Raw genomic sequence first — 22,235 nt, 5'->3', positions numbered from 1 at the left:
GCAGAGAAAAGCACGTGGCATTCACTCTGTGCAAGTTGTTGCAAGATTCTTAGAAATCGTGTGGAGAAAAACACTTCCAAGAACATTTCAACGGTGGCTCAGGCCCAGATCTCGACGATTCCACAATCACAGCACTGCAAACAGTATCTTGCCATGCTCATCACACAACCACACTTACACCGACCACATAACAATATATGGCAAGTTGCTTCTATTGTGGTGTGAAATGTCCACTCTAAATTATTAAAAGAGTAAGTGCAATTCAAATGTACTTAAATGTAGATTTTTATCTTGTTAGATGTGGGAAACTAACCAGGTTTTAGCCAGGGTAGTGCTTGCACAGGCGACTGCAATACACAACAGGTGTTATAGGCTGCAAGGCGACATTATGGGCAGTTCAACAAAATCCATTGTTGTACTGTACCTCCACGCTCGAGCTATGCTCCATGCCTTCACCTCACCGTACCGAAGTGTTCTGGAATATGGCCAAATAACCCCCATGACCCGAACAGCATGGAGATGCCCTCATTCAGCAGTGGATTGCAAAAATTCTGCACATGTATCTGTACATAAATGACACAAATAAAGACAATTAAATCGCTGCTTTACAAAAGTTCAGGAAAAGAACACGGATTTTTTGTACAAAAAGTGTTTATTTTTATTTAATATTTTTTGTTATTGTGGGGGGGGGGGGGGGGTTACAGTGCAGTTGGGGGGTAGGTCAGTGGAACAGACAAAGTATGGCATTGTAGCTGCGTCACAATTTTCACTTTTTGGGAATTGCCATCGCCAGCTCACAAGTGGTGAGGGTCAAGGTTGGCGCTGGGGTTGAAGTGAAAACCTTTTATAGTTTTAGTAACAAAAAAGTGACACTCAAAACACAATTCCTCAACAGAGGATGCAAACGTTATATCATGCACCTTCAAACTGATCGTTCTGGACTCCAAGTGTAACAAAAGAAAACAAAAATGCCATGCTTAACAGCACATGTACCATTGTGTATGTGTGTGCGTGCAAGGCTCAATATGGGCCTTTTGAAGGGCCAGAGATTGATTTGACATTCTATTTCACTTGACATTCCACCAGTGGTATGGAGCTGATTCAATGAAGTGTCATCACACACGTGTTACTGCATTATCCAGTGTCTCTCTAGACTACCCAATTAAGATTTTGTCGACAGTTAATAGTTCGTCGCGGTTTAGAATGGGCATGTTTTTTTCTCCTGTTACTGGCAATGTGATATAAGGAGCGTAGTTATACTTTACAATCGCTTGATTGCCCTGATGAATATCACTGGGAATGTAAAGATATGCCCCCATGATCGGCAGTGTCGAAAGGACGGCATCCAGCAATAGATTGGGTGGGAGCTGAATGTTATCTAAATTTTTAGGGGACATAATCAGTAAATGATATCTTTAAAAACTACTTTCTTTTCTTTCCTAATCAAACCCTAAACTTAATCGCCTGTCTTTTTTGTTTGTGTAACGCTAATTTAATAATTATGCCTGTTTCAGCTTTATTTTGTCAGGCAGTGAAAAGCAAAGTTTTATCCGCCAACATCACTCAGCGATATTGTTCATGGGCGGGTAGCCTTTGAAAAATATCTTCTTAGCTTAATGCGCTTTACCGTAAATAAACGGAACACATTGGGGTAGCTTTACAAGATGTTCAATCTGCGGGCAAGTTGGTGGCAAGTTGCTCTGGGCTTGAATTGTGCCGAACGTTTGTGACAACTTTGTTATATCACTAAAATCGAAACCTGATGTAAGTCGATTAATTCCAACTGTAGAGACGTAATCGATTGTGACATGACACAGGGATAACGATCTTCATAAGTGCTTGCTAACCTACAGTCTGTTAAGGCTATACGGGGGATCTTTATATATGCAGACGGGGCCACAACAGCCGTGGAACATTTCGATTTAAAGCTTTCATGACTGCAGGGATTCATCTTCTTGGCTCTTTCGGTAAAGTCACGTAGAAGGGAAATAATAAAATAATAAAAATAAAACATAATAAAATAATTCTCACGACGTTTCGGCCACAACGCAAGCAGCCGTCCTCAGGTGAAGACCAGGTCTGTCGGGGAGACAGCGTCTGAATGACCTGGTCTTCACCTGAGGACGGCTGCTTGCATTGTGGCCGAAACGTCGTGAGAATTATTTTATGTTTTATTTTTATTTCCCTTCTACGTGACTTTACCGAAAGAACCAAGAAGATGAAGCAGTCGAAGATTTTTTAAAAGAACTAGCAGCCCAGGTTTCAGCAGCATGAAGCAGACGGTTGTGTTGGTTTCTGTTGCACTAAAGTTATTACACTTAGATGCTCTCAGCCCAGTAACCAATGACTGCACAAAAGCAATCACGTAAAATTTGGTTCTGCACTTAATTCCAGCTGAGAATAAAAAAGATTGATTTGACTGTCATATGACAAACTTTCTTGTCAGTGGCAGATGGGTTTGGAAAGTTCTGTGGATCAGATCACTTGAAGGGGATTTCAGAAGTCGCTCTGTGACATCTACACAAAGGGTTGCACTGCTCTGCAAGAGATCCGAATTGATACTTCACCCCATGATATGATGTCGATAGCATGAAATTAAACCGCTGGAATTTTCTTTACCATTATTATAAGTTATCATATTTAACTTTACAATGTGCTGGTGCAAGACTGTCATGTCCACGTGTGTACACGGCCTGTATGTAACCTTTGACATCATTGTTAACAGGCCATAGACCATTCGAAACCCAACCTGTGAACGTTCATTTATTCACCGTACAAATGTCAGACCAAGCAGGCATATTGTATCAGTAATCGGTGTTCAATTGCAGAAATGTGAACGTCCAAGTTGGGGGTGAAGCAATGGAAGTTTAAACATGAAAGTTTCAAAATGTACGAAATAAATGTCAATTACCACATTTGACAACAGCTCCATATTCCTGTGTTTGTATCGTACAGTACATTATCAAAAGTGATTTCTTGTGAAAAGTTACACCCATGCCATTGTTTAAAATAGTGACGCACCTGCTATTATTTATAGGGATGTAATTAATTAAAGTTCTTAATGTATATACAAAAACCTGTGTAAGAATGCAATCGGTGTTGCAATAAGTGCATAAAGCACTTCACTATCTAAAAATTGGATGCATACTATGCTCTAGGTAAATAAATACAATATTGCTGCTTTTCTTGCTAATGAGACATGTTCTGCATGTTCAAGTAAATTGGGATACGATTTAGATTTTGTGTAGTACAAGAGGTTAAAATACCCCTAGAGGTTGACAAAAACGGATCGTGTGATATTTACAAAAATGGCTTTGAGATTTGTCTGTTTGTTAGTTGATGTGAAAGTGATTGCATTACTTTAATTTCCACAATTTACAAACCAGATTTGTGCACACGAAACGTGGGATAAAACCTTATTTACGAAACAAGTGAAATGTAAAACATTTCCACAATAACCTGCCTCCGTTTTATGGTCTCCAAAAGCATGCTCTCTGATCAACTCCAGCTGATGCAGTACAGAGATCAGACCAGATGCTGCTGGAGTTGAGAGGCAGGTAACAGGATGCTACGTCTAATAATTCACAGTCAGAACAGCTTAACGTTCATTAAAAACTGGCAACACATGGAAGGGATTCTATGCATAAGAATTGCCGTGTGATTCAACCATCTAAGAGATAGACATTCTAACTTCGTGAAGTTTAAACTTTTTGTGTGTGTTTCTTTACATGCAATATGGTGATCCCTTAAGGCAAAAGCTTTTCTTTACATTGTTCTAATATTTCAGCATTTCCAAAGGCATTGTTTCTTGTTTATATATAATGTCTTGTTAACATTTTGTACCATAATTCAATTTACTTACCACACTGAAAATAGCTGAACCCTGTTCTGGCCTTCATCGTTTAAGATCTCTGCTGAGACAAGCCTCAACTAAGCTGCAGTTGTGAAACTACGCGCTTCTTTGCTGGTATTGATTAGCATCATCACATCGGCCTTCAAGTGTCTTAATTGCTCCTGCAGCACGTAATTGACGCAAACGTTTATTTGTTTTAAAACTAAGTTCAGCCAATATAATTACGACACAAACGACTATTTTGCACAGTCACTGACCATGGCTGGGTGGCAAACAACTAAGGGGTGTTTGATAATCTGTATATGAAAGCAGAAGTTTAAAAAATTTAGTTAGTCCAGTTCTAACCCATGTGAGCCATTGGTAGAAAGCCCATAGTGAAACATTAACAGGTACTTGTGATAATAACTCCGAGTGGAGGCAAAGATTATCCAACAGCTTTACTATAGTCCCGTCTTCAGATGCCACTTTGTATCACACCGGATGCAAATAATGTGCACTGGCTTGATAATGTAAAACAGAAAAATAAATGTATATTCCTGGAAATGTTTTAAATCCAAGTTTGATCACGTTTCACACGGTCAGGTTCAGAAATTCTGAAAGAGGTCTCACAGTCGGGGGACAGCACAAACGCTTCCCCGCAGCTCCATCAGCGAGGGCCGCACACAGGCTTCAGAAGTCAAAGCTCGAAGCTCTGGGCCTTCCCTGGCATCCTTCCCCAGCGTGCAGCAGTGGCAGGGTCACGCATTAGGGCAGGATCAGCGCTCTGACATCCTGAAGGCAGGGGAGGCTGTGAGTATGGAAGGGAGGCACAACATGGGGGAGGGGAGAGAGGCCTGCACAAGGGAGGGACTGGCACAGCGCTCTGTTGGAGCCGAGGGCCAGTGGGCACAGCCACTGGGTGGTCGGGTTCAGAGGTCAGGGAAGCGGTTGGGGTCCTCTCGGTATTCGCTTGGGATCCGGAACATGGATTCTGGAAGATCCTCAATGGAGCGGAATTCCTGGAAGGTGACGGTGGCCGTGATGGTCGGAAACACAGGGATATCTGCACACGAAACGAGCAAAACGAGACGCCATCTAAACACACACACTTGACAATATAAACATGTGTCACCTGAGGTTGAGTGCATGAGGCATAACTTCACATATTTGACGTTACGGCAGTAACCTCTCAATGGTGAATGTTTTGTCTGCTGCTTTTCAGCCTTTAGTGTAATGCTGATGTGTTGAAGTAGGAATCGCACCGTCAAAACTACAGCATGCACCGTGGTTCACTTCACAAGGCATCCAGCATTACAAACTAGGATTAGGTACGTGTCCACCATTAATAATGGCCGAGTTGTGTGGAGCGCGCTTTACGAAGGAATCTTGCAAGATAACTGGAAAGTGTTGACATTTACATTAGCCACCTTTACACAGGCACTGTCTCAACTTGCACACTACAACGGTGCTATACAATGCCCGCTGTGCCACCGCTTCATCTCATTAAGCAATGCACAAACAACAGGTTCAAACCAGCTCTTCCAGTTTCTGAATGCCAGATTCTTTGTACAAGTCTCCGTAACGAGTTTTTATTCTATGCCCACTGCCAAACACGAAACTAATATGGGAATAAACTCGCAGCGTTTGACGCAGACTTGTGTCCAACGCTAAAATACTACTGTGGCCGTCGGAACAGCCCAATCTGCCGTGTTCATCTCATCCACCCAACCACTGGTTTTAGAGCCTCCGGCTGACACAAGCGGACAGACACCCACATTGTTGGAATCAACATACACTGCAAACCCAAAGCTCGTCCCCGTAGACCCGAGCACGTTTCAACAACCTCGTTCTGTGTACGGACAGACTACAGGGAGAAAACGTTGCCTGTCGGCCCTCATTCGCTTACTGTGAGACGGCCCGTAGCCTACACCCTCCACAGTACAGGCAGCGCACACTGCATGCCAGCTGAGTGACCAATAGGGAATTGTATACAGCTTTAAACAACCAAAAAAACCCCATCCAAATGTGTCAGTGGTGAATTTGATTTAAAAACAATTTGGTTTTCAATTGAACGGCAAGGCTGGATTTAACGAATAGAAGACTGCTTTCATTAGTTTGTATTTAGTGAATAATTACTTTAGCCCTTGAGACCCACCTCTATCACAGTGCTGAAATTAAACTTATTCCTAACCTCAACAAAATAATCAATGTGCATGACCTTCAACACTATTATAACAAAATGCAACTAAAATCTCTGGATGAAGAAGAGATAACTTTCTTACAATCCTGGGATAAAAGAAATGAGCAGAGAGGAGAGATGAGTGACTCGTTCACAAGATCACATGGAGCCATGAAACAAACCACCCGGGATGCAATCAGCATGACGCGCGCGCATCTGCAAGTCTCATCTTACGACCCCGAGAAATGCCTGGTGCAAGAAGGTATACAAATACAATTATCTTTCAAATGTGAGACAACTACTGCAAATAAAAACCCTACGTGCTTCCTTGCATAACAATATAATTATATCAATCGCCAGTTCCTTGAAATGACCAAATGTGAACAAATGACAACGAGTACAATTACTGAAGTGTCATAGAATGTGCTACTTTATTTTGCGAACTCTTAAAAATTTACCGTATTGGATGACTTTGATTTCCAAAGCATCTCATTCAAAGTAATAATATACAGTCATCCCAGTCTAAGTGACAAGGCCTGTGAGCTTAGACAACACAAAGGGCCACTTGTTCCTGTGACTGCCTCTATTTTGCCAGTCACTACAAAGATTCCTTTTCCACAAACTCTTCTGAGAATTTTTTTTTTACCTCCCCACCAGTTCAGTTCCCCTAAAGGACCGCTTGCGCCAGAGAAAGCTGTTCCCACTGAGGATGCCAGCTCGGCAGGAAAGCACCTTCTAACAGTTTAACCAAACGCAGGGCGGTTGTTGAGCCAAGCTCCGTCCCTTTTGGTATGCTAAAGTTGCTTTAGCATTGGCTTACGAGACCGGATGACAAGACACAAAAGAGCAGTGATGGAAGTAGCATGGCTCGTCAGATTTTCCTCACGATGCACGCATGTGCCTTGCACTGTAAGGACTCTCTAACGCAGACTGGGTTAGCACACAAATTAATTGTGCAGCGTGCATTATGACGTTTTGACAAACGCCTACAAACACGACGTTGTCACCAAGGTTGTTACTCGAGGCTTCAACTGAAACCAGAGATGCAGATCGACATTTGTGAACGGAGGGGATCAGAGCAGGGACTCGTGTGCACATGCACGGGCAGATCAACACAATCGGCAGCGGTGTTTTAATGAGCACGGGAACGACGGGCGACGGCTGCTTTCTCTCATAAATCTCTTTGGCACGCGGTCAGAAAATCCTGATGATGGCAGGAACGCGATGTACAGACTTGCGGGTGGCCAGCTCAAAACAGGAACTGTGACTAACAGCTCTGGCACTCAGGCGTGCGCGCAAGCGCACACACACACACACAGCCGCCTGCCGCTACCTGCACTCTAAAGCGCCGGCTACCCACGTGATTTATGGACAAACTAAACACACAGCCTACAACAGACCTTTCCCTGCCAAGGCTATTTTTACTTAAACTACACAATTATATTTTTATTAATATTTCTTCGAGGAGTTCATGCAAATTGCCACCTCCACAACAACTGTGGTCACTTTAGTTAGAACAAAAACATGTAAAAGACATTTCACATTTTTAAAATCTTAATTCAGTGTGCTTGAAAAAAAAAGGAAAATGGCTGTGTTCAAGACTCACCCAGCTTCACAGGAAACCCAGGAGGAAGCTTCATCTGAACGAACTCACGCAGCTTGTTAAAGTGCTTGAACGGAGCGATGATCTCCAGGACGTTGAGCAGCCTGCAGACAGGACGAACGGTGACTTTGATGGGAACGGGAACACAGAGGCCGCACTTCTCTTCAATCCACACTGATGACAACAATTGGAAGGGCAACCTCTGGCAAAGACCACTCAGAGGCTCGCAGTTGAAATATTTTGTGAGATAACGGCACATTCTGCTATGGACGTTTGGTCTACACCATACAGGTACTACAGTGTGTCCAAGAAACACCAGGCTAATACAGGGGTGCGGTACCCCAAAATATCAATTTTCCTAAACTAAACCTTGTTATTTCGTTGAAGAGAAAATTTTTCCCATTTAGAGGTATTAATGTATTTATTCATAAAAATGAAAAGATAAAACAAAGGTAAAAAAAAGACACTGAAACTACTGAAAATCACAAACCAATACTGGAATGCACAATCCACTGTTACTGTAGTTACTGTCCAGCGCAATACTAAACTGGGACTGGCTCCCGCTTGATGTTTCTGTGCAGCGTGGAGATGTAGCTAACAACAAGGCAAGCGTTCCTTTGCTCGGTGTAACATTTTTGGGCTTCGGGAGTGCGATTTAAAAAAAAATCTAACTTTTTTAAAATTTTAGAGGGCCCATGGGAGACACGATTTATCCGCCCACATTATTTCAGGGACAAACTGTACCGTCAATGACATTACTGCAATGCAAGCTGCTCACAACCCCATTAAATGCGAAACATCTCGCACAAGGTTGTACCTAAGGCAATGCCTAAATGAACAAACACAACTCTCGTTGTTTGGCTAGTTTCGGACATAGATCAACAGCACTCGAAATACGAACGCAGCGTTTCATTATTATTTTTATTTCACGTGAAGTCACAGCTCCATCGACGGATGAACCGAGTTGCTGCTGCCTCCGCCTCCACTCACATGTCCATGCTGAGCGGAAACTCTTGGCTCATGGCGATGGTGGCCTTGAAGCTCTTGGAGCTCTCCTTGCACACCAGCTCTCGGCCAAGGTGAGGGGCCCTGCCAGGTTCCGGCCAGAGCACAACGTAGAAGAGGGAGGAGAGTAAAAGGACATGATAGAGAAGAGGGGTGTGGGGGGGGTTTGAAAGGAGCATCAATAAATATGTATGTCAGTACATCCCACCCCGTATGAGTCATGGGGGTTATTTGGCCATATTTCACCACGCTGGTTAGTGGGGGTTCGTGAAGGTAGAGGGCGGCATAGAAGTACAGTACAACAATGGATTTTGCTGCACGGCCCTCTGCGGACCACCTAGAAGCACAGCTTTGCAACCATCTATAACAACCTGGTGGTCACCCATCCAAGCATTATGCAGACTCAAACCTGAATACCTTCCCAGAACAGATGGGTATATTATAAAACGTCTAATTAATTGTGGATCTAATAATAAGATAAAAAGGTGGAAACAATACCAGGAGGCATGCACTTGTCAAAGCGACAGATGTTGGTGGTCATGTTGTAATGCTGCTCTTACTGAATGCTCAATATGTTCAGTTGCTCTGTGAATGCAACCCAGATTGCTCATGTGAGCGAGCTGGCCACCGTAAACGCACGCCTGACTCAGCCGCCATGCAACCACGCCAACGAGCACCACGGCCACAAACTAATATGTTCCTTGGACGGTGACCCATTGAATGCATTTGTGAACCGAAACATGTTTACCTCCCAAAATATTCTTCCCCGCAGCAAAAAATTAAAAATAAAGTGAAGCCACAGACACACCCCGCCACCTCCTCCCCCACCTCCCCCCCATACCAATGGCGGAGCAAGGATTTTCAGGTAGGGGGGGCAACCCCTCCAGCAATGAAAAATTATAGGAGTTGTTAGTAAATAAGGACTTGTCCCTTGCTTTTTATTCGACGCGTGTGCGGCGATGGCGCAGCCATCAATCGAGGGTCGAATTAGAACCGTGTGTGATCGGCATCGCGCTCACTGAAGGAATGCCTTCAGGGAAGTCGTGTACTGTATACGCAACAGCGCACAATTCTGTGAGTCACTTATAACTGCTTTGCCGTTATTGCCAATTATGGACTCAGACTATTGTCCTATCATCTCGTAGAGTCTCTGGCATGTAGTAATATGCTACACAGTGGCAGTGGGGGTCGCAAAATGCCGATTTATTACTAATAAACCCCAATGATCCGATCGAAATTATGGAATTCAATTAGATCATTCGGGGGGTGCGTGCCACCCCACCCCCCCCCACTGGCTCCGCCAGTGCCCCGTACCTATAAGCTTAATACGCTATGTGTCGGTGCTATGTTTAACAGCAAAGTGGGTCTTAATAGAAGCATGGTAAATTAGGGTAACCGTTTTCTGTATCAATTACAAATTTGACAAGTCAAGATCTGGTGAGTAATCAATTCCAGTGGCGTTTTAGTCACGAATGCACGCGTGAACGTAATACAAACCGCACAGCCACAGACCAAAGGATTAATAAAATGTAAGGTGCATGCAGCCCTGAAATTGCTTGCTCAAGCCACTGATTGTCAGAAGGGCCGACACTAGTCGTAGCTCGAAGAGGATATTTGGCCTACTCTTCCAACACTGGCCAGATGTGTTGGAAGAGGTGGGCTTAGCACCACTTCACCCCCACCACACGCAAGCTGCTGTTCCATGGACTAACTGACATGCCCATTTTGACTGTTGGGTGGACAGGGGGGGGGGGGTTTAAGGCTATTGCCTTTTCTTTGAGCTGTCTTATTGGGAGATTGAATGACGATTACACTATTGCAGCCATCTTAGTTTCTCAGATAACTGTTTATTTCTCGAAATTTCTGTACGTGCGAAAAACCGGTAACGGTTTTGTTACCATAATCGTTTTTTTTCGGTAAAGTCACGTAGATAGAAAAAAAAAAGACGTTTCGATGGCAACACAAGCGGTCGTCATAATTTTCAATGAGGTTAGTAGTCAAGCAAAATAAACAATTTGAACAACCCTAGTAAATATTTGTAATGAAAATTAAGCGAAATAAAAGAAAGTTGCTCTACTCGTTTCTGTGGCTGCGAATACTTCAGATAACTTTAAATTTAATTACTTGTTTTCCGCTGGCCACCGGCCTCCCGCCCCCCCTGTCTGGCGGCGTTTCCTCAGCGGTGCGGCCACCCCAGAGGGGGCCAGTCAGCTGGCTCCGAGGGCCAGCTGCACTCGGGGAAGACACCGTCGAGGAGCTCGCCATCGCATCACACAAGTCGCCACCAACACCACCGGAACGGTGTGGGGTTGCTGCCGCCCTCCAACCTTTAAAGTTTGTTCCTCCCAATGGCTTCGAAGTTAAATGCGGCGCAGTGGAAAATAGTTCGGTTAAAATGCAACCATGAAGAAGTAAGGATGGAGGGTAAGAGTTCTAGCAACGGGTTTGGTTCAAATATTTTTAAATGTTACTTATTAAGAAGTCATTCTGAAAAGTTGTACATGCAGATTTGCCTTTGTTAGTATCTCTTACACTTACAAACCGTGAGGACATCACCAAGACGGCTTGTCCCATTCGCACTAAGGCCATGTGCACATTTTTGTTTCCGTTTAATGGCCTCTTTAAGAAGCCCAGGCCACGGCATTTCCAGCAAGTAGGAGCCCTCCTTTCCACCCGCCTCTCACAACCCCAACCCCCACAGTTCCTCTCCCTTTAACCCCCCACTCCCTACCCCTGCCCCCAACACCCCATCCGAACTGCCAACCCAACCCCCATCCACCACCTCCATTCATCCGCGTTCTTACACACTCGGCTTTCCCGCGCTGGCAAGCACCACCGATTTCTCCCGCCAAACCTCCCACGGTCTGGTCCCCGCCCCTCCTCATCGTCGTGACTCATGATTCTCTCAACGCCGCCGCTTGCAAGCAGCAAAACCTCACTGATGCTTAAAACTCGGCGAAAGTAAAAAAAAAAATTCCCGCGCAAGAACACCCCAGTTATAGATCAGTACCGATACCTATACGGAACCCGGTCCTTGTAGCTGCTACTCAAAAATAGCTACGTACGAATGATTAATTTCAGAATTGTTATTACTTGCAACAATTATGTTGAATATGAATCGCATGGATGGTTGTGCAACAGTGGTTAGTTAGCGCACTGCACTGTGAATCCAGAAATCAGAGTGTGATTGCGTGCTATATCACCAACGTCAGCGGTGGGTGATATCTGAAGTGGTCTTGGTTCATCCACCCCATCCACTTCACCAACCCACGCTGAGCTCTACGGCGAAGTATGGTCAAATAGCTTAAATTAACCGACCCCGACATGACGAGGCATTCATCCAGCAGTGGATTGTGACAAAAGGTTGTATTTTATTATTTAATTCAATATGAAATACACATGCTGTTTAATCTATTTACATAAGCAGCAACGGTTTTAAATATCGTGTGCAAACCCGATTAAAACGAATCCATCCTGTTCCTTTGTGAAGGTAAGCTTGGCGACCTGAATATCACGTCTTTTGCGGAACTGATCTTGGCTACGGAGAGCAAATAAAACACGGTAGAGACTTGGCGATGGTGAACGTCTCAAGTAGCAGCCTCAACCCAAGTCACTGCGGCTCCTCGCCATTTCACCAAACCGTTTTGGACGATTCCAGAACATGCAAAACCACAAGTCAACATTTGCAAGATCACCGACGTTTTTTTACGTCGCAAAGTAATTTTTTTCTTGCAGTCACTCAAGTGCAAAGTCCAACGCGCGAAAACTGCAACCTGCCTGGCCACTCGCAAAGACACGAATGCAAAGGGGCCTCTTTATGATTCTATTGATGTATCAACAGTGCTCGTAGCGGACGGGATGTCGCTCTCAGCGGTACGACACCCGACCACGACGACACGTAAGCGCTGCTAACGGAGAATTATGCACGCAACCCCCATGCCGTCCCAAAATGGCCGACAGCCCAATCATACAGCCGTTGTGCAATGTCGGGAGAGATCGGCAGGCACAAGGCGCCCCCCCCCCGCACTGAAGGACGGCTCACTCCTGTGCACCGCGCCCATGGTCGAAAACCGCGGCGTTTGGGACGGCGGTGGCGACGTCGGCGGCGAGAAGCTGTCACCATTGCGGATGCGTTTCCCGCGCTTTCACGCGAGAGCCTGTTTCTGCGACCGCGCCTACGGGCCGTCCAAAGCTCGGGGCGAATGGTCGACGGAGCACACTTCAGGCAGAGACGGGTTGCAACGAGTTCAATTACTCGGGAGCGTGATGCTCTCATTTCCCATTTCTCAATTACGTTTAGGTTTTAAAAAATAATGTATTCGGAAATCGCAGTGCCAGAACGGCAGCTTTCTGCACGACGCGATTGTCATTTTTATTTTCTATCACTGGTGAAAAAAATCCCCGTGGTTACTTGTATAGCTTCAGGGTGGTAACGAAACACGAGCACACAAACACACATGCGTGTGTGAATATAAGTAGACTGGTCATAATATTCCAACAATGGAGATCCGCCCTTTGATTGGCCGCCACTTTCCTAAAGTATGTACAGTATAAGTGTATATACCAGCAAGAAGGATATGGGAACGGAAGACAGAACGTGGGCTATCCTTCTGTGGAAGAACAGATTAATTAAAAAAAGGCAGGCGAAAGGTATTAAATGGAGTGTTTGGTGCTTTAATTTTGGCTAGACTCCCCCCTGACGCCCCCACCTTCCCTCCAGCCCCCACCTCCACCCCCCGGCTGCTGTTGGACAGCTGCCCGAGGCGGTTGCACATCATGCCCCGCTTCCCACCATGCTCGCTGCCATACCCATGCAAAAAAACCAAGGATCCCTCGCGGACGAATGCGCGCGTACATTCACACATACACACACCACGCACGGCACGCACACCACATACACACCGACACACGCATGTACAGCGCATATGCAAAATTGGATTCAATGCCAAACAGCTTTTTTTTATTTTGGTTATGGGCCGGAAGCGGCCGGCACCCAGTGACTTATGAAAATCCCAATTGGAAAGGACTCGGAGAAACCGATAAAATGATGTTCGAAGCTCAAGAGTGCTCGACAGCTGGCGTTACGACGCACAAAGGCATGGCACGGCCTCGCACATAATGATTCCAATCCGTTGCAAAACCTGCCGCAGGCAGTAAAATAACCTTAAAACATCTCAAAATGTCAACAAAACCATTGTTGCTTCGGTTTTCCTTCTTAGCTACAGAAGTGTAAAACGTCACAGCGAGAAACAAAAAACCCAAAATGGCTTACTTTCCCGGCTCTGACGAGATGTATTCCTCCCACGTGATGGTGTTGGGAGGCGGGGGTGACAGAGACTCCCGCCTCACGGGCTGCATGGGGCCAAGGGAGAGAGAAGAAGAGGGATGTTCACCGTTACCGGGACGTGATGGTGAGCACGCACGAACGAACAAGCAAAGGAATTTTAAATTTCGATTTAAAGCTTTCGTGACTGTAGGGATTCATCTTCTTGGTTCTTTCGGTAAAGTCACGTAAAAGGGAAATAATAAAATAATAAAAATAAAACATAATAAAATAATTCTCACGACGTTTCGGCCACAATGCAAGCAGCCGTCCTCAGGTGAAGAACAGGTCTGTCGGTGTTGGTCTGACGCTGTTTTTCCGACAGACCTGTTTTTTACCTGAGGACGGCTGCTTGCGTTGTGGCCGAAACGTCGTGAGAATTATTTTATGTTTTATTTTAATTATTTTATTATTTCCCTTTTACGTGACTTTACCGAAAGAACCAAGAAGATGAACAAGCAAAGGATCGGGAGACGTTTGCAAAGTGCCGAGCCGTTGGAACTACCTGTGTGAACGCAGCGTCAAATAAAGCTCAAAGAGGCAACACTGAGCATCCAGTGACTACTGTGCCCCCTTTCACGAGGAACTGATTGTCCTCAATGGCCTCCAAGGGCCACCATGGACATCTTCCACTGCAGCACCTGGGTGTGAAGTCCCGGGCCACGATAGATTACCCTAATGTCCTCCACATGATGCACTGCACTGTTTCTACATCAACGTTGATTGGAAGCCAGTCGTACTGCAGCAGATATTCACGCATTGGCGTTTACATTGAAAGCAGATTTTCGCGATGAAAAATAGTTTGCCAATTTTTTTAACATTCCAGTTTTAGAAAACACTTGGATGAACATTTTGTGGTCTCGGGAATTGGAGGCTCTCTTTAAAACATTCTTCTCAGCTTAGTCATTGTATTGCAGACCAGAGCCAAAGCCACATGAAGAGTAATACAAAATATTCCACGTGAGCATGTGTGGCATCCACAGTGCCTCTTGCTCCCACGGTGACACAGCAGTAAACAAAGTAGGGCACCATCACAATATTAACACTTGCGTCCACTAAATTACAATGGAAAGTATAACAATTACTTCAAAAGATATCAGATTAAAGACACTATTCTCACTTACAAAAAGTAAGTGGGCTTGGGCACCCACATGTTGCCAGAGGTCGAATATAATGACAAAGTTGCAAGCCAAGGGTGGGTTACGCGCTCCCGAGTGTACATCAACCACAGAGATGGAGCGATTAAATCATCTTGTGCACAGGTATTAGATGGATTGTTACATCGCAGGAACGCGAGAGATGGCGACAATACAAATGCCGCATGAGGCCTTCATGCGGCATTAGTATTGATCACTGTGAATAGAATCTCATCCCACAAGATACCTAAAATGCAAACGTCTTTCAAGGAATCCTGTTTAATGGGGCGGTTGGCAGGAACCACAATTAAGAGAAGTAATCAAGAAGGGGGAATAAGTGCAGAAGCATGAAAGTGTGATGCGGTGCTCGGTGTATGTGTGGTGGCAGACGCTTTGCTACAAGCAGTGATTGCTCAGTGCAGACAGGAGCCAGATGCTGTCCACCACCCTCCCCTAAGCTTCCTCCTGAATTAGACTTACCTGGGCATGAGTGATGCATGCTTGCTGTGATGCGTGCAACATAAAAAAGGAATTATTGTAATGCCATACGAAGGCTTTCACGACCAAAATTATGATTCATAATTGGTTTATTTTGGATTAGCTCGTGTAAAAATGTGTGTTCTAAACCCTCATCTACCCAACACGGCCAATTTGTAAAATGGTCACGTGAATCAAACATGGCGATTTTATTCCTGCTTCATCAGCAGCACCATCGGTGTTGTTGTGGGAGACTAATCTCACGACATTAACATGGGTGCGACGTTTCACTGGAGATTACAAAAACATCTGTGCAAAAGGGCTTAATAGCTCATCGGATTCCTCCAGTATGAATAAATATTCTGATTCTGACATCCAACATCACCAGGTTGTTAAGAGGAGCTCAGATCTCGACATCTCGAGATCTGACCCAAAATAAACCAATTATGAATAATAATAAACCCTCACTACTTCACACAGCCTGTGTAATGTATTGTGCATGTAAATATGTTCAATACAGCACTGGGGTGGCAGCTGATGATTGGCATTGAAGTGGGGAAGACTTCCTGTTGTACAAGTGTGTAAGATATTGCTCTGGCGATGTAGATACTTTCTCCGAGCTAGGTAGGGGGTGCTGTATTGTACATGTGCATGTCCACGTCCTGCCATTTGCGAATCCAATGCTGGATGCAGGCTGGGTAATGGGGGTTATCGGACCATACCTCAACACGCTGGTCGGCGCGAGCTGTGTAGATGCGAGAGCACAGAAGTAAAGCAAAAGCTTCAAATCTAGATTCAAATCTAGATTAAAGCAAAACAATGGATTTTGTCGAACTGTCCACTTGTTGTCCACCACGCAGCTCCCACGGCCTGCTGTGCTTGGTGGTCACCCCTCCAAGTACAATAAAATCTCCTCCCTGCTTAACTTCTAAGACCTGACGGGATCTAGGGGATGCTCCGAGTGATTTGGTCATGGCCTACATTTAGAGTTAACAATGTTATTTCACAATCAGAATCAAAATCTTTACATATCCTGGAGAAATCTTTTTCACAGATGTCCAGTAGTTTTCACAGATGTCCAGTTTGGTTGTGCACTACGTCCACCCTGTGCGAAGCTGGACTTTTATTTTGTTTAACGCAGAGAACTCACTTTGTCTGCCATCAACAACTTGTAGCCTAGGCTCTCCCAGGACACTTGGCTTGGTTCCAAAGCAGTTGCACATGATGGAAATATTTGCATATGTTTAAACCGCTACATGTCAGTTGAGCTCCATCGTTTGTAACCAATGTTAATGCAGACTTCCACCAGGCCTCCATTGTCATTAATATTGAGGGCTTAAGGCAGTAATGTTGACAGTATCTCAGTAAAAATGCTCCTAGGAGGAGCAAGGAGGCTGCTGAGCAAAGTTCAGCAGAATGAGACAATAGGACACAGGGCGGCTGGCCATGGGGCGCTGTTGGCAAGGGGTGGGATGGGTGGGCCCAGGTGGAATGAAGCTAATTATGAAGTGGATATCTTCAGACACTTTTGGTACAGCTAGTAAACACTTGGGACAAATTACACCCAAAACACAAAGCAGAATCAGCATTGGAGGGAAGCTTCGTGTAGATACCCAGAGTTGTAATTATACAATTGTACATCTTGTTCGTTCTGCATTTCAGTCGAGCTGTACCGTATTTGATCAAGTTTCTTTGACGATGTATTTATTTATAAATAAATTATGAAGCCAAGGCCTTTTGGTTTGTGCGTGCATCGATTGGTTTAATTTGTCTCTATGTAATTAAATGCCTTTTTATAGTCGAGAAAGGTATGCGATATTAACTTTACTTTTTACATTCAATTTGTTTGATAGTATACACATCGTCAATGGGAAATTTTAAAAAATCTTCTAAAACCATTTTGCTACCTTTGTTGGATGGCCTATACATTCGCCATTGTTGCGTTTTCTGAGCATTAAAGACACGTGATATGAGGTTAACAGGGATGACATTCTTCAAATCAGATGTTCCCTTTTTTAATAGAAGAATGGTCATTCCGCAAAGTATTTAATTACTGTGTAAACATATTGTAAATAGGTCTGTAAATTTTGATCACACTTCTTTGATGATGTCCCCAGCGATTCCATATGGTCAGGGAGCTTTCCCCTTTTTCATACCACGAATGGCAGTGGTTGTTCACCTTCAGGTGTAACATATGGAAAATCCTCCTCGTTTGAACAATTCTTTGTTTCATGGTCTATTTGTTTTTGCTATAAATATCTGCACCGGATATCTCTAGGTTTAAGGTTGTGTCCCTATCATGCGTTTTGGCTCTGCGGGCTATTTGCAATTTACCAACAAACTTGCTTGTTGCTGTATGTTGAACTCCTTTCGCACCGTATGTAAGCAACCGTGCTAATCGGAGGTGCGATTAGCAAGGGGGATGATTATTCGTACCCAACGCCGTGGAACTCTTGCCGTCGCCGGGCGTCATACCTCGAAAGCCGGGTCTGCCATGACGGTGCCGCCCTTGCTGATGCTCTCCATCAGGGCCTTGTTGCGCTGGATGTCCTCCTCGGACAGATGCTCGCGCCGCTTGCGCGACTCCAACACCAGCCCCGCGATGGTGTAGAAGTCCGCCAGAAATGTGCCCACGCGCTCCTGTGCACGTGTGTACGCAGCGTGCGGTGAGTTGCAGACGAACGCAGCTGTGCTTACAGCACCCAAAGAAAGCCACTGGCACACTCACTATGACTCACAGCCCTTGCCATATTAACTTACAGGAATAGAAAAATAAAAACTTTTTTTTACTTAAATATTCTGTTACTCTTCCAAATGTCGTGTGTGCACGCCATCGATGAATACGCCGAACCAAACAGCGATGACTTGGCCTCGAAAAATGCAGTCACTAGGTCCGAGAAACAACAGCCAGGAATTTTGACGAGCTAATGAAGAACACATCTTGCGTCTTAAGCTTATTACTGTAAATGCAAATTGTGGAGTTTCATACTTTCGAGACTATTTCAGCATTTTCAAAAGCGAGTTGCTAGCTTTTTAATTCTTTGTAATCATCGATTAGTCATAACTATTTGTGGTTAAAATCCGAGCGAAATTTTCCATTAACCAACCCCCCCCACCCTCGCACAATGCATGACCAGAGCAACAATGCCGTATTTAAGATCAATCTCGCAAACACTTTGCAGCCTTCATCAAAGGATAGAAAATAGCTGACACTGTCCGTAAACAATACAACCAAACGGACGTCATGGCGACCGTTTGTTTCCACGGAGCAGTTATTTAATTACAAAACTCTAAGACTATCCCTACCACGATATGCCATCGCCTTGAAGCAGGGGGGCATATGCGTCAAATAACAGCAAGTGTGGGTCACACAGCAGGGTGTATGGATCTCATAGCGGGGCGTGTGGGTCTTCTGTGGACTTATGGATCTTGTAGTAGGCATTGCGCATATTGTATGAGGGAGTGCGAATTTTGTAGCAGGAGCTTGGGTCACATAGCAGAGAGCGTGGGTCTCGTAGCATTGAGTGAGTCTTATAGCAGGATGTGTGGGTGTCGTGACAAGGTGGGTGGGTCACACAGCAACGAAGATGGATTTTGTAGCTGGGGGCGTGAGTTTCAGCAGACTAATGGTTCTTGTAGCGAGGAGTGTGGGCCTCGCACACAGCAGGGTATGTGTGTGGGTCATATAGGATGTACGGATTATTTTAGCGGGGTGATGTGTGGGTTTCGGTGGGCTTGGGGGTCTTGCAGCAGGATGTTGTGAGTCTCGTAGGGAGTGTGATGTAACTTCGAAGACCTGGTGTGAAACAACGACAGGTGTGTGACGGCCGTACCGTTTTGTCCTCCTTGAAGAGCCAGCCGGTTTGCGCACGGGAGAAGCCGATGGACTTGGTGGACATTGTGGCCGACACGATGTCGCTGCTCATCAGTATGTCCACCTCCTCCTCTGTCTCGGCCTCCGACTCCTGTGGGATGAATGGCACACAAAGCCACAGATTACCCATATAGCCATTATGGTGCATCTATCGTGATGTATATTGGGTCACTACGGCGTTTAGCGCCAGCTACTGATAGAAGAGTGGAACTGTGAGTGTTAGAGCCTCTCTCTGACACCAGAGTATGTTATGGCATGGACGGGGGCCCTAGAGAACATGACTTTGGTGACTCAGAGAGAGGGTAGTTGAGGACGTGACAGCCTGGTTGAACCCGAGAGGGCACGTGACCAGGACAGGGTAAGAATGTGGGCAAAAAGTGGCGAGAGGGACACCTGGTGTATGGCCCAGAACCTTCTGGGAGGATCCAGAAGGGGGCGTGGCCGAGGGCGGAGCCAGACCACGCTCAGGGGTATAAAAGGGAGTTCCCAAGAGCCGATCAGGGCTGTCTACTGGAGTGGAACCCGCCGTGCTAGGTCTCTTCACTCTTCACGCTCGGCATCGTGGGTCAGGCAGTGTATTAATTGACCTGATCTGGTTATGTAGTTACCCCAAAACTTCAAATCTAGATTACCCCATGGTGGTTACCACTATATAGTTACCCCATTGTGGTCATAGAATAAACGTGTTGCCTCCGAAGTCAAATGTTTCTCAAATGAACCCACTACACATCTATTAAAGCAGGAACTAGATGGTCTGACCCACACCATGCATGGTTACCTTTGTTACCCGAGTGCTGACATTTACACACTTCACCAGGTACTCATAGGAGGCTCAGGACCAGTTCAGATATTCATTACCAGCGTTGGCTCTGAGTGGGAATCCAACTCGGGTCGCCGATTTTTTGGAGCGCATTGCACTATCCGCTACACCGCTGCTCCAAAGACAAAGACACCCCACATATGCTCATGCACACAGACACATGGACACGTAGACTGGAGAAAGCCGCATTCGACCGACACTTGCCATTCTTCTCGGTCGCTGCCAAGCATACAAGTCAGTCTCACCAAAAAAGCCTTCCCCCCCCCCCTCACCTCGTGGGATATCCTTTGGTAGACCTTCTGCTCATTGTCGAGGACGGTGAGGGAGTGCGATGGCGGCAAGTCGCCAATGAAAATGAAGCTCATGTCGCCGCGCTGCCATTTCATGTCGTTGAAGTCAATGAGCGTCGTGTCCAGCCTGGCGACGCAGCGGGGCCACACTTTTAGCAATGTTCGTTAAGCTCAAGCGGCCCGCGCTTTACACGCAGGTTCTTGCGATAACGTTACACGGGTGTGCATGTGCCGCAACTCGTGAAACGTTGGCGTGCACTGTGCGTACATTTTGTCTCGAATACTCATGACAGCGAGTTGTATGAAACCCGCAACACGTTTCGTGTGACGTGCGCAACACGTTGCTTGCAAAAACAACTCCGACTCTCAATCTGCACCCCGGTGCTGCTCTTAATACCCATCTAAGCCTCACAATTACTAATCCACAAACGTCATCTGCAAATTGATGGAAAATGTGGTGGGTTTCTGGATCGAATTTAACTGAATATATGTAACAAATTTTACATGTAGGCTTTCACGACCAATATTGTGATCATAATTGGTTCCTTTTGTGTTAGGTCATATAATCAATGTGTCCCAAACCCTCCTCATGGGCATCTTCTAGGTCGCCTCAGCCTTGATAATTTTAAAGCCCCATGTAAAACTAATGCACACTGGCAAATATTAATTCCATAATCAAGAGACTGAAAAAAAAATAATGTGGCCTGGAAACAAATAGAAACGAAATAATGATGTATTTAATCCAAAAATGTAATTGACTATTAAATAGCAGAAGAAAACTTAAAGTCGTAAGAACTCACTAAAGCTCATCAATAAGCCCTTATGATTAAATCCTGTTAATGCTCAACTAGAATCACACAAAAATGAAATGCCATCTTCATGACGAACACTATACACATTAACATAATTAAGGCGAGCCTTTTGTACCCAATTTCTAGATTCGCGTTATTACACAAACCTGATCTGCCAGTCACTACCAATCAACGAGCAATTAACAAACAAGATCACAGCCACGATTGTTCCGAGGTCGTCATGGCATCTACATTAAGACCCAGATCAGGAAGAGCTTTCACTCGAGATCTGAGCTCCTGTTAACAACCTGGATGATGCTGTATGTAATCTCCAGCGATGCGTCACGCTCATGTAAACGTTTGCAAGATCGCTCTCCAGACTGATAAGGAATAAAATATCATTACTGCACTGAAAAAAACCTCTAGCTTGCTAAATACAATTGTGGTTTGCCAACTCTTTGTATTATGTATTCATATTCTCAGCCAGCTAACCCCATGTGTATACATTTTCTGGGCATCACTTTTAATAAATGGCCATCTGCAATAGCCAAATAAGGTTAAATATTTTAAAAACAGTTCCAAGTTGAGGCATCACATTTAATAAATGACCATCTCCAATAGTCCAATGAAGTTAAATATTTAAAACACATCGCGTGCCTGTCAGTGACAGTGGCAACATTGTATTAATTGGAGCTGGGAAGAGGATGAGTGGGTGAATTTTAGTGTCAGTGACCCAAGTTCCATGGATGAGACCACCCGGTCAGGTCCTTGCCAAAGCTGACACGTCCTATTAACATCTACTCAGAGCTGCAAGCGAGATACGGATGATTCAGCAACTCCGCCCCTCCTCTATCCCCAACCCCACCCACAGGAATTTTATTCATAATATAAGTTTTGGGTTAAAT

General features: G+C 45.0%; 1 protein-coding gene across 1 annotated transcript in view; it reads right to left on the bottom strand.

The window, feature by feature from the left end:
- Window positions 1-2,747: 2,747 nt before the first annotated feature.
- The window catches only part of LOC133351856 (ankyrin repeat domain-containing protein 13C-like), a 35,790-nt gene continuing 16,302 nt past the window's right edge, over window positions 2,748-22,235 (bottom strand). Inside the window, exons 7-13 of the mRNA XM_061567425.1 lie at window positions 20,522-20,666; window positions 19,389-19,520; window positions 18,031-18,195; window positions 13,892-13,971; window positions 8,605-8,703; window positions 7,618-7,718; window positions 2,748-4,895 (exon numbers count right to left, since the gene is read on the bottom strand). Of these exons, the coding sequence (XP_061423409.1) occupies window positions 4,762-4,895; window positions 7,618-7,718; window positions 8,605-8,703; window positions 13,892-13,971; window positions 18,031-18,195; window positions 19,389-19,520; window positions 20,522-20,666 (856 nt within the window). The 3' untranslated portion in view covers window positions 2,748-4,761. The remainder of the gene's footprint in view (window positions 4,896-7,617; window positions 7,719-8,604; window positions 8,704-13,891; window positions 13,972-18,030; window positions 18,196-19,388; window positions 19,521-20,521; window positions 20,667-22,235) is intronic.

Source organism: Lethenteron reissneri, chromosome 39 (genome assembly GCF_015708825.2).
Source record: "Lethenteron reissneri isolate LAM-NWPU_2019-01 chromosome 39, ASM1570882v1, whole genome shotgun sequence".
In the NCBI taxonomy this organism is placed as follows: Eukaryota; Metazoa; Chordata; class Hyperoartia; order Petromyzontiformes; family Petromyzontidae; genus Lethenteron; species Lethenteron reissneri.
The sequence above is the reverse complement of the archived record's forward strand: the minus strand, read 5'-3'. Positions and strand labels throughout refer to the sequence as shown.